This window comes from Macaca thibetana, chromosome 13 (assembly GCF_024542745.1).
Source record: "Macaca thibetana thibetana isolate TM-01 chromosome 13, ASM2454274v1, whole genome shotgun sequence".
In the NCBI taxonomy this organism is placed as follows: domain Eukaryota; kingdom Metazoa; phylum Chordata; class Mammalia; order Primates; family Cercopithecidae; genus Macaca; species Macaca thibetana.
The window spans coordinates 45,997,415-46,010,650 of record NC_065590.1 but is presented as its reverse complement, the minus strand read 5'-3'; the positions used below and the strand labels follow the sequence as shown (position 1 = coordinate 46,010,650).

At 38.1% G+C, this 13,236-nt stretch overlaps 1 protein-coding gene across 1 annotated transcript in view; it reads left to right on the top strand.

The window, feature by feature from the left end:
* PEX13 (peroxisomal biogenesis factor 13) overlaps positions 1-6,835 on the top strand; it is a 36,509-nt gene extending 29,674 nt beyond the window's left edge. The window contains exons 3-4 of the mRNA XM_050753501.1: positions 787-912; positions 3,568-6,835. Coding sequence (XP_050609458.1) covers positions 787-912; positions 3,568-3,866 — 425 coding nt within the window. The 3' untranslated portion in view covers positions 3,867-6,835. The remainder of the gene's footprint in view (positions 1-786; positions 913-3,567) is intronic.
* The last annotated feature ends 6,401 nt before the right edge of the window (positions 6,836-13,236 follow it).

Sequence of the window (13,236 nt, the reverse complement as noted above, 5' to 3'; positions counted from 1 at the left end):
AGCACAAAGGAAATTTCCATATTTCAAAATCCATTTAACTATGCGATTGAGGAATTTTCACTTAATCTTCATTTGGAAGTGATTAATCTGCAATGTAATAACATGGTAAAAGGCAAATATCAAGAGAAGAATTTAACAGAATTATATTCTGGCCTGTTACTCTCCCATCTAATAAATATGCTCAATTAAAACCACATACTCATAGACTGATATTAGGATTTGACCTTACCTATCAGTGTGAAAAGGCATTTTCAAAAATGCAGTACCTCAAATTTTATTACAAATTAGAATTAGCAAATGAATATTTATAATTGAATTCCAATTAAGTGAAATATCCTTCCCCCAAAATATTTCATTCTTCTAAGTAACTTCCAAATAGACCTGTATTACAAAAAAGGAACATGGTTATTGTATTTTTAATCTTGTCAATAAATTTATAGAAATTTTGTTTCCTCTTTTTATATAAGGAATTGCACAATATCCTGTTTTGCCTCTTGGCTTTCAAAGTCTAAAATATTTACTCTCTGACCCTTTGCAGAAAAAATTTGCCAACCCCTGCCTCACGGTAAGGGAGCTGGAGAGTGGAACTTAAAGAAAGGAAAAAGTTCATAATAGGTATCTCTAGTGGATCTATTGTTGATTTAACATATTATTCATTATAGATTTTACTTGGGAGGGGAGGACTTTTCTCTTGGCAAATTTATGCAGTTTGCAAACCATAGGCCGTGAAATATCTGCACTTTTCTTTTGTAAATTTTATTAACCTAATTTTAATTTGGCTTATAGACAGCATCAACTGGGCAAGTGGTGAGGATGACCATGTAGTCGCCAGAGCAGAATATGATTTTGCTGCCGTATCTGAAGAAGAAATTTCTTTCCGGGCTGGTGATATGCTAAACTTAGCTCTCAAAGGTAATAAATTATGAATAAGTTGGAATTATCTGTAAATTTTGATATTCATAAATGCAGTATTAAAAACTACAACAAATGATCTTGTTCGTTGTTAGTTAACTTAAGAGATAGTTACTAGAACTTCTTTTTCATGTCAATTTAGAGCTTCTAAATCTGGAGGAGTCAGGAAGAAATGCCCCAGCAGCTATTCTAATAGTATTTCACTGAGATAAGGAAAGGCTTTATTTATATAGGCTTTTCTAAACTCAAAATACTTGAATTTCAAACTGTTAATCCCCACACAAAAATGTGATGTCAGTAACTAAACATAACAAATCTAATAAAGCAAAGAAATTATCTAGCATCATCTAAGCATTACTGTTAGTCCTTGATTACTGGGACTGGTGTTGCTTCTTTATTACTTCAATAGTGTTTACTTCAGAAATTTCATCATGAGTATTTTAGGAAATATTGTCATGAAGTATTATAGAACCCCAGCAAGAAATTTATACACATCTCAGGTTTATTTTTGGACCAAGTCACTGATACTTTTTAATGACTCTAGGCAAAATGACCTTTTCCTTCACCTTTCCTGAGTAATGATTATCAGAATTTTTGTGGATTTTATTTAATATGTGTGTTTGTGGGGATTCAAGTTTATTGCAAAAAGTGATGTTTTGTTGATAAAGGTACTAATAACAAAAACATATTATTTATTGAGTACTTACTATATACAAAGTACTATATTTTACATATTTCATTTAACCCTTACAATAATACTGTGAAGTGGTACAATTATTATCCTGTCCTTGTTTTACACTTGAAGAAACTGAGACTCAGAATAAGTAAATTGTCCAGTGTCACAAAGCCAAGGTGCAATAGAGCTGGACTATGAATCTAGGTTTGTCTAACTTGAGACCTTGTGCTTTCAACAACTCTGGCTGTTTTTTCATGGAAGGATCTATTAATGGAAACTTCACCATTTTTTTGGCTTTGGTCATTCTATGCAGGGAAGAAATACCTTCAATGTTCATTACTATGCAAGTAGTTGAAATCATTACTATGTAAATAATTGAAAATTTGGGATGAGATTACTAAATCTTTGCCTCATCCCTATTACAAAAATCCTAGACTTAAGCGAGGTACAGTGGTGTGTGCCTATAGTCCCACCTACTCAAGAAGCTGAGGCAGGAGGATCACTTGAGGCCAGGAGTTTGAGGCTGTAGTACACTGTAATCATACCTGTGGAATAGCACCACTGTACTCCATCCTGGGCAATGTAGCGTAACCTTGTCTCAAGAAAAAAATAAAATACAAACCTCTAGACTTTTAGGTATTCTATTCACATTTTTCTTTTTTCCCTTTTTTTTTTTTTTTTTTTTTTTTGAGACAGAGTCTTGCTCTGTTGCCCGGGCTAGAGTGCAGTGGCACCATCTCAGCTCACTACAACCTCCACCTCCCAGGTTCAAGCAATCCTCCTGCCTCAGCCTCCTGAGTAGCTGGGACTACAGGCACATGCCACCACACCCTGCTAGTTTTTGTATTTTTAGTAGAGACAGGCTTTCACCATGTTGGTCAGGCTGGTCTTGAACTCCTGACCTTGTGATTCACCCACCTCGGCCTCCCAAAGTGCTGGAATTACAGATGTGTACCACCACGCCTGGCCTACTCGTATTTTTCTTATAGAGAAAATAGCAATTTACTATTTTGGGTTTCAAACGAGTGATTTTTTAAAGATTTATTGTTAGGGACGGAACAACACAGATAATTTTCATTAGGGGTCATGTGGTTTCTTTCAGTTACTTAATAACACTTCAGAAAAATTTTATATTTCATTCTTCAATGAATAGTGCCTCAACACTAGCTTGCTTCTTGGCTTTCCTCCATTGCTCAAGAAACGTATGTTTGGGCATTTGGAACAAAATCAGTCATAGACATGGTAAATTTGTTTTTTTCTGTTATTATAGAGCATTAAACATTAAAAAGTCTTATATTGTGCCTAAATTATAATGTTGAACTAAAATTGTAACAGTTAAGCAGCTTTTTAAAGATATAGATAAGATAGGAAAATACCATAGAAAATTGAATACATTAAATAATCTTCCTTACTTTAAGCTTAGAATATTGCCTTTATTTATCATATGACTAGAAATAACAGAGGTCTTCAATTTTTTGCCCATCTTGGATTGAAATTAATATTCACTATCTTCAGGATTGTTTATCATAATCACATGAAATGAATTTTATATTTTTGCCAAAAGTAGGCTAAGAAAGCTGAGTGCGTAAAGGTATATCTTTTCTATACTTATTCCTAACTTACACAGTTGAGAAGGAATGAGATATTCATTTCTTAGACTCCAATTTAAAATATGAAAGACATTGTTTTCAGTTTTGAGAGAACTAAATCTCCTTACTCTATGAATGGACCAACTGATATAAACTGTATGTTCTTCAAGGTAGAAGGAAATATTTAGTAAGTATAAAATAAAAATAGAAGAATGGACCCTAGAACTGTTAAGCCTACTCAGCATTTGATTTTGAAGATATATGCATGTACTATTTGTTATCTACTATGTAAGCATAACAGATTTTCCTGAATATGATACTTTACCATTAATATTCTGTTGGACCTCCAAAGTATATTGTAATTACAAGACTGTCTTTTTTTTCCATCAGAACAACAACCCAAAGTGCGTGGTTGGCTTCTGGCTAGTCTTGATGGCCAAACAACAGGACTTATACCTGCAAATTATGTCAAAATTCTTGGTAAAAGAAAAGGTAGGAAAATGGTGGAATCAAGTAAAATTTCCAAGCAGCAACCTTCTTTTACCAACCCAACACTACCTAAAGGAGCCATGGTTGCTGATTCTTTGGATGAACAGGAAGCTGCCTTTGAATCTGTTTTTGTTGAAACTAATAAGGTTCCAGTTGCACCTGATTCCACTGGGAAAGATGGAGAAAAGCAAGATCTTTGATATCTTTCATGTTTGCTTGCAGTTGAACAATAGAGTACTTTTTAAAATTATTTCTCACAAAGAAATGAATGTACAATCCAATGAAAACATTTGTTATTGGCTATTTCAGGTGTTTTGCTGCTAGAAATTTAATTAAAGTTACACACTAGTATGTTGGTCTGGTGACCTGGTTACATTTTATTACACACATTATTGGACCATAAGGACATTTGTTTCACCTAGATTTTAAGATTATGGAGACTGCTGTCATTTTCATCTTACTTAGATCTCTAGGTTTATTGGAAGAGTAAGATTGATGAACTATAGCATGCACAGTTTGGTACAGTAGGGATCATTAATACTTTTAAAAGTTCTAAATTAATTGACTTGGAATCCTTAGAAATGGAGTGATAACATATCAGTATGAGAACAAGCAAAAGGTAAATTTTTTTTTTTTACAACCTTAAGTAATCTCAACAATAAAATTTTCTGATCTGTATTATATCCAGTGTTGGGTTTATATTTTCACCCACAAACAACTGACACTACTATCTTTTACTGTATTTTTAAAAATTTATCTTGAAAAGGTCACCCAGAAGCATTCTGAAGGAGATGGTTCTAGAATGATAGAGTATGTAGCCCTAATAGTTTTCCCTCCTAGCAAAAAGTCTGAAACTTATCTTTCTTACAAACTGTTCCATTTCTTCTAAGGATCACTTATTTATTTATCTCTTTAAGCTGGGCATGGTGGCTCATGCCTGTAATCCCAGCACTTTGGGAGGCTGAGGTGGGCAGATCACCTGAGGTTGGGAGTTCGAGACCACCCTGACCAACATGGAGAAACCCCATCTTTACTAAAAATACAAAATTAGCCGGGTGTGGTGGCACATGCCTGTAATCCCAGCTACTCGGGAGGCTGAGGTAGGAGAATCACTTGAACCCGAGAGGCAGAGGTTACAGTGAGCCGGAGATCTCGCCATTACACTCCAGCCTGGGCAACAAGAGAGAAACCCCATCTCAAAAAAAAAAATTATTTATCTCTTTAAAATATGACTAGTTTTCATACTGGGTGAATCAGAAGTATATGAAAGGTATACTTTCTTTTCCTACAACAAATACTTGAGTTCTTTTGAGTTTGCACTTAATGATACAATCAGTTATAATAGTAATTTTTAATCTTTTCATAGATTTTTTGCTTCTACCTTGTGTGATTTTTTTTAATTCCATATTTAGGATGCTCTGTAAATATTGAAAATGTGTCACATTGGATACATTTTTCTTTTAGGTTTAATTTTTACTGCTGTGACTTATTTATAGTCTTAATGCTCAATTGCCATTTAGAATATGATAATCCTCACGCCTGTAATCTCAGCACTTGGGGAGGCCAAGGCAGGTGGATCATCTGCGGTCAGGAATTTAAGACCAGCCTGGCCAACACAGTGAAACCCTGTCTCTACTAAAAATACAAAAGTTAGCTGGGCGCAGTGGCATGCACCTGTAGTCCCAGCTACTCAGGAGGCTGAGGCAGGAGAATCACTTAAACCCAGGAGGCAGAGGTTGCAGGGAGCTGAGATCACGCCACTGCACTCCAGTGTGGGGGATAGAGCAAGACTGTGTCTCAAAACAAAACAAAAACAAAAACAAAATAATACGATATGCTATTTGACATGTTTTTTGGTTTATAATGATTTTAAATGCAGTTAACTTTCAGTACGCTGAATATTGCCCCAGAAAATAGGAAACTTCATATACTTGCTATGAACGTACTACAGAGTAATACTATCAGGAATACAGGTGTATAAGAATACATTTATAGACATTGTTGAAAACTTTGAACTGTTTGATAAAAATTGTGATTTAGTATGTTTTTCTTTTTCTTTTTCTTTTTTTTTTTTTTTGAGATGGAGTCTTGCTCTGTTGCCCAGGCTGGAGTCCAGTGGCGCAATCTCGGCATACTGCAAGCTCCGCCTCCCGGGTTCACACTATTCTCCTGCCTCAGCCTCCCGAGTAGCTGGGACTACAGGCGCCCGCCACCAGGCCCGGCTAATTTTTTTTGTATTTTTAGTAGAGACGGGGTTTCACCATGTTAGCCAGGATGGTCTCCATCTCCTGACCTGGTGATCCACCCACCTCAGCCTCCCAAAGTGCTGGGATTATAATAGGCATGAGCCACCACGCCTGGCGGTTTAGTATTTTTTTTCTAATAGACTATGTTCAACAAATAAGTAATTCTCAAATAGTTCAGACTGAAACATACAGGAACCAAGTACATACCCAGCATAGAAGAACTTTACTAAAGGCTTCTTGGAAAGCCCTTTTTTGAAATGACAGTATCATAAGTAACATATCTTTTAAAATAGAAATCTTGACCCAGTGCAGAAAAATAAATACTTTATAGTAAAATGGATTTATCTTTGGCCAATTTTCCAACACCCAGGTATTAGCCTTGAAGTTGAAGAGATAAGTTTTCTTGTGTATTATTTTTCATTTGTGTTCTACAATTAAAGGTTCTGCTTTGATTTGTTAAATAATTTGTAGAAATTTTGTTCTCAAAACAAATTTTTGATAAATTATTAAATTTGGGGTTGAGATGTCTAAATTGAATGCTAGAAGTAAAGTAGAAGTGACCACTATTAAAGATGTATAGGGAGAAGAGTATAGCACAAAGTGATACAACAGTGGCACTTTTGTAAGGGTGTTTATTGTTTGGTTAAGTCTGCTAAATTATAGTATGCATTATCTGGTGACTATTTATAGTGTCTGAAAATTCCTTTTGTATTAAAATTCTGGAGAAGGAATTGAGAACTAGAATAAAGAGAAATTTTGTAACCTTTTTTATCATGACAGTTTTAGAATAATTTTTTTAGCTAAGATAAATGTTCAAGGCTCCAATATTATTTTTAGGAACTTATTTAAGGAGTGCTACTTTACAGAAATTGCTAACACACCAAAACATTTTTAATTAAATAAAATATGTTACAATAATAAAACATGTTTCTTTTAATTTTTCTGATTATATTTTATGAGTTCAGAAAGGAAATGGTAAGAGAACTATACATTTTCATGTTTTAACATTTTATGTACGTACTTGATTCAATCTGTGTGTCATAATTACACATTACTTGAACACAGCTATCCTTTATCTTGTGCTTTCTTTAATAGAAAAATGAACAGAAACTGAATGCAGTTAAATTTTTACTTTTAGTAGGTTGTGAAGTTACTTTTACGGAGAAATAAAAATATGTGAAACTTGGCCGGGCGCGGTGGCTCAAGCCTGTAATCCCAGCACGTTGGGAGGCCGAGACGGGCGGATCACGAGGTCAGGAGATCGAGACCATCCTGGCTAACACGGTGAAACCCCATCTCTACTAAAAAAAATACAAAAAACTAGCTGGGCGAGGTGGCGGGCGCCTGTAGTCCCAGCTACTCGGGAGGCTGAGGCAGGAGAATGGCGTGAACCCAGGAGGCGGAGCTTGCAGTGAGCTGAGATCCGGCCACTGCACTCCAGCCTGGGCGACAGAGCGAGACTCCGTCTCAAAAAAAAAAAAAAAAAAAAATATGTGAAACTTGATTGACTTTTTCTTTAAGATAAATTGTTAATGCTTTTGCAGGATTAGAATTAATATGAAGTCTCTTTTTAACATGATTGTATATATTACCTACTGCAAACATGTCTGTTCTATTTCTTTGTGATTTAAAGAAAAATAGGCCAGGCGTGGTAGCTCACACCTATAATCCCAGCACTTTGGGAGGCCAAGGTGGGTGGATCACAAGGTCAGAAGTTCGAGTCCAGCCTGGCCAATATGATGAAACCCTGTCTCTACTAAAAATACAAAAAGTAGCCAGGCATGGTGGTGGGTGCCTGTAGTCCCAGCTACTCGGGAGGCTGAGGCAGGAAAATTGCTTGAACCCGGGAAGCGGAGATTGCAGTGAGCCGAGATCACGCCACTGTACTCCAATCTGCTACAGAGCGAGACTCCAACTAAAAAGAAAAATAAAAAAGACAAATAATACATGTATATAGAATTACCTACAGGTGTGTTAAATAAAAAGACTTCATACCTAGATTTTGGGGAATCTAGGTTCTAGTTTAGACATCACTGCTTACTCTAAGATTTAAGTCCCATTATTTGTTTTTCAGTTTCCTGATTTATAACAATAGGTATAACTGCTACACCTGCCTCACATACAAGTGCTTTTTTTATATACTTTAATTTCAATTTTCTTCTGAGACGTGTTTTGCTCTTGTCGCCCAGGGTAGAGTGCAGTGGTGAGATCTCAGCTCTGCAGATCTGAGATCTGCCCACCTCAGCCTCCCAAAGTGCTGGGATTACAGGTGTGAGCCACCGCACCGGGCCTGAAAGTCCTTTTTAAAAAATACAGGGGCTGGGTGCGGTGCCTCATGTCTGTAATCCTAGCACTTTGGGAGGCTGAGGCAGGTGGATCACCTGAGATCAGGAGTTGGAGACTAGCCTGACTAACATGATGAAACCCCGTCTCTACTAAAAATACAAAACTTAGCCGGGCGTGGTGGCATGCATCTGTAATCCCAGCTACTTGGGAGGCTGAGGCAGGAGAATCACTTGAACCCAGGAAGTGGAGTTTGCAGTGAGCGGAGATTGCGCCATTGCACTCTAGCCTGGGCAACAAGAGTGAAATTTTGTCCAAAAAAAAAAAAAAATTTTATGGGCCAGGTGTGGTGGCTCACACCTGTAATCCTAGCACTTTGGGAGGCTGAGGCGGGCAGATCACCTGAGCTCAGGAGTTCAAGACTAGCCTGGGCAACATGGTGAAACCCCGTCTCCACTAAAAATACAAAAAGTTAGTCTGGCATGGTGGTACATACCTCTAGTCCCAGCTACTCGGGAGGCTGAGGCAGGAGAATTGCTTGAACCCGGGAGCCGACCTTGCACCACTGCACTCCAGCGTGGGCAACACAGACTATCTCCAAAAAAAAAAAAAAAAAAAGTTATGTATATATATATATAGAGAGAGAGAGAGAGAGAGAGAGAGGTGCTGTGGTGGCTCACGCCTGTAATCCCAGCACTTTGGGAAGCTGAGGTGGGCAGATCACCTGAGGTCAGAAGTTCGAGACCAGCCTGGCCAACATGGTGAAACCCCATCTCTCCTAAAAAAGCAAAACCTAGGCCGGGCAAGGTGGCTCACGCCTGTAATCTCAGCACTTTGGGAGGCCGAGGCGGGCGGATCATGAGGTCAGGAGATCGAGACCATCCTGGTTAACATGGTGAAACCCCGTCCTCTACTAAAAAAATTAGCCGGCCGTGATGGCGGGCACTCAGCCTGGGTGACACAGCGAGACTCTGTCTCAAAAAAACGACGACAACAACAAAAAAGCACATTATATAAATAATGTGGATAAGTCTTAAAAACCTAATATTTTATGAAAGAAGAATACAATTTATGCCACAATATAATTTATGTTAAAAATTTAAACATATAAATACTATTATATGGTTTTCAAGAAACTATATCCAAAATATGAGAGATGACTTGGAAGGACAAATATTAACTAGGGGGAGTACAGTATGAAATTGCAGGAGGGAGATGAATTAAAACTCTTAAGGTAAAACAGAACACAAGAGTAGTTCTATTTTTTGATGGAGTTTCATCTTGTCACCCAAGCTGGAGTGCAATGGCACTGGCTCACTGCAACCTCTGGCTCACTGCAACCTCTGCCTCCCAGGTTTAAGCGATTCTCCTGCCTCAGCCTCCTGAGTAGCTAGGATTACAGGCACTTGATACCATGTCCAGCTAGTTTTTGTATTTTTATTTTTTGAGACCGAGTCTCACTCTTAACACCCAGACATGAGTGCAGTGGCACGATCTAGGCTCACTGCAAGCTCCGCCTCCCAGGTTCATGCCATTCTCTTGCCTCAGTCTCCCGAATAGCTGGGACTACAGGCGCGCGCCACCACACCCGGCTAATTTTTTGTATTTTTATAGAGATGGGGTTTCACCGTGTTAGCCAGGATGGTCTCAATCTGCTGACCTCATGATCCGCCCGCCTTGGCCTCCCAAAGTGCTGGGATTACAAGCGTGAGCCACCACGCCTGACCTAAAATGTGCTTTTGACCGGTGCATATTATTCTATTGTGTTCATATACCAAAGCTTATCTTTTCCTCTAGTCACAGATACTTATATTTTTCCCAGCTATTTCCACTTCTGCAAGCTTGTACATGTCTTCCTATGAAGGAAGAATGCCCTTTCAGGAAACCTGCCCTTTCATTTCTTTGCTATATATGTCCTAGAGTTTGAGGTATATGCATATTTAATTTAAGTCATGCTGGATCGTTCTCAGGAATGGTTGTCCCAGTTTCCTTTCCACAAGCAAGACCTGAGGGCTTCATTTTCTCTTCATTTTCAGTAGCACTTGATATTTTCTGATTTTTGCTAATCTGATGTGTATAAAATATTATTTTTTCTTAATCTGCATTATCTGATTACTGATGAAGTATATGCTTTTTAGTCATTCTGATTTTCCATTCTGTGGATAGTCTGTACTTATAATTTGTCTCTTTTCTATTAAGTTTTTCTTTCTTGCTGATTACAGTATGGTATAAACTCTGTGTGTGTGTGTATATATATACACATATATATACACATTTTTTTTTTTTTTGAGACAAAGTCTGGCCCTGTTGCCCAGGCTGGAGTGCAATGGTGTGATCTCACCTCACTGCAATCTCCACCTCCTGAGCTCAAACCATCCTCCCACCTCAGCATCCCAAGTAGCTGGGACTAAAGGCATGTACCACCACGCCTGGCTAATTTTTGTATTTTTTTGTAGAGATGGGGTTTCTCCATATTGCCTAAGCTGGTCTCGAACTTGTGAGCTCAAGAGATCTGCCTGCCTCTCTGCCCCCAAAGTGGTGGGATTACAGGCATGAGCCACTGCTCCCAGCCAAGAAATTATTTATATGTAGATTCTATTTTCTTGTCAAGTTCAGATGTTGGAAATAACTTGCCATTTGTTCATTCTTGTCTTTGTTGTTTTTCATATAATAGAAATCCCCCCAATGGTTTATGTTTTTTATGTCTTTTGTTTTGTTTTGTTTTTGAGATGGAGTTTCCCTCTTGTTGCCCAGGCTGGAGTGCAGTGGCACAATCTTGGTTCACTGTAACCTCCGCCTCCCGGGTTCAAGCCATTCTCCTGCCTCAGCCTTCCGTGTAGCTAGGACTACAGGCATGCACCACCATACCCGGCTAATTTTTATTGTATTTTTAGTATAGAGAGGGTTTCACCATGTTGGCCAGGCTGGTCTCGAACTCCTGACCTCAGGTGATCTGCCCACCTTGGCCTCCCAAAGTGCTGGGATTACAGGCGTGAGCCACTGCGCCCAGCCTTAGGTCTTGTTCTTCTATCGGTTTTATAGTTTTACCATTTACATTTAGGTCTTAAATTTAATTGGAATTAATTTTTGGATATAGTATGAGGTATGAATTAAACTTTTTCTCCATCTAGTCATTAAAAGGAAGGGGTTAACAAAATCCCTTCTCTTGCTATGGGGAAAAAATTATCTGGGGTTTACTTTCTGTTCCACACTGTTTCCTTGGTAACCTACAAAGTTAAGATAAATATGGAAAGTAAACTCTTTACCAGGCAGCCTTTTTTGCTTGTTTTAACTGTAAAAAGACAAAGCACAGATGTTGATTTATCTGAGTAAGATATGAAACCGGTAACCAAGCTTGTTCCTTGTTGTAGGGACCTGGAACTACCTTGAGGGTTTTTTACAAGATACTGCTCCCTATCACACACGAGGTTTACCTAAGGAGGATGCCTCCTTTACATGCTAGTTGTTTACTGTGCTATATCTTTCTGCCAACCTAAGTGACCTTGGTGCCAAGTTATATTATTTTGGGTTTTCTGAGTGAATGTGTGCAGAGCATGCCAAGTAGGATTGCAGTCAGTTTTTCTGGCACCATCTACTACATAATCCCTATCATCTCATTTCATTACATTCCAAGTTCTGTAAGCATGAAACTGGGGCTCTCTGTTTTGTTGGTATGTGTCAGTTTCTTTCCCAGTACAACATTGTCTTTTATTTTACTATTCTAGTCTAGTCTAGTCTAGTCTAGTCTCTTCTAGTCTATTCTATTCTATTCTAGTCTAGTCTAGTCTATACTAGTCTATTCTAGTCTATTCTATCCTAGTCTATTCTATTCTAGTCTATTCTAGTCTATTCTAGTCTATTCTATTCTAGTCTTCTAGTCTATTCTGTTCTAGTCTATTCTAGTCTATTCTACTCTATTCTAGTCTATTCTAGTCTAATCTAGTCTATTCTAGTCTAGTCTATTCTAGTCTAATCTAGTCTATTTTAGTCTAGTCTATTCTAGTCTAGTCTATTCTAGTCTATTCTAGTCTAGTCTATTCTAGTATAATCTAGTCTTCTAGTCTATTCTAGTCTAGTCTAGTCTATTGTAGTCTAGTCTAGTCTAGTCTAGTCTAGTCTATTCTAGTCTATTCTATTCCAGTCTAGTCTATTCTATTCTAGTCTAGTCTATTCTCTTCTAGTCTAGTCTATTCTATTCCATTCTATTCTAGTCTATTCTAGTCTAGTCTAGTCTATTCTTGTCTAGTCCTATTCTAGTCTAGTCTAGTCTATTCTAGTCTGGTCTAGTCTAGTCTAGTCTATTCTATTCCACTCTAGTCTGGTCTATTCTAGTCTAGTCTATTCTAGTCTAGTCTAGTCTATTCTAGTCTAGTCTATTGTATTCTATTCTGGTCTGGTCTAGTCTATTCTAGTCTAGTCTATTCTATTCTATTCTAGTCTATTCTATTCTATTCTATTGTATTCTAGTCTATTCTAGTCTATTCTATTCTAGTCTATTCTAGTCTATTGTATTCTATTGTATTCTAGTCTAGTCTAGTCTATTCTATTCTAGTCTATTCTACTCTATTCTATTCTAGTCTAGTCTAGTCTAGTCTAGTCTACTGTAGTCTAGTCTAGTCTAGTCTAGTCTATTCTATTCTATTCTATTCTATTCTATTCTATTCTATTCTAGAGACGGAATCTCTCTCAGTTGCCCAGGCTGGAGTGCAGTGGCAAGATCTCGGCTCACTGCAAGCTCTGCCTCCCGGGTTCACGCCATTCTCCTGCCTCAGCCTCCCGAGTAGCTGGGACTACAGGTGCCTGCCGCCACACCCAGCTAATTTTTTGTATTTTTAGTAGAGACGGGGTTTCACTGTGTTAGCCAGGATGGTCTCGATCTCCTGACCTTGTGATCCACCCGCCTCGGTCTCCCAAAGTGCTGAGATTACAGGAGTGAGCCACAGCGCCTGGCCCTTTTTTATTTTTTTGAGACAGAATCTTGCTCTGCCTCCCAGGCTGGGGTGCAGTGGCGTGATCTCGTCTCCCTGCAATCTCTGCCTGG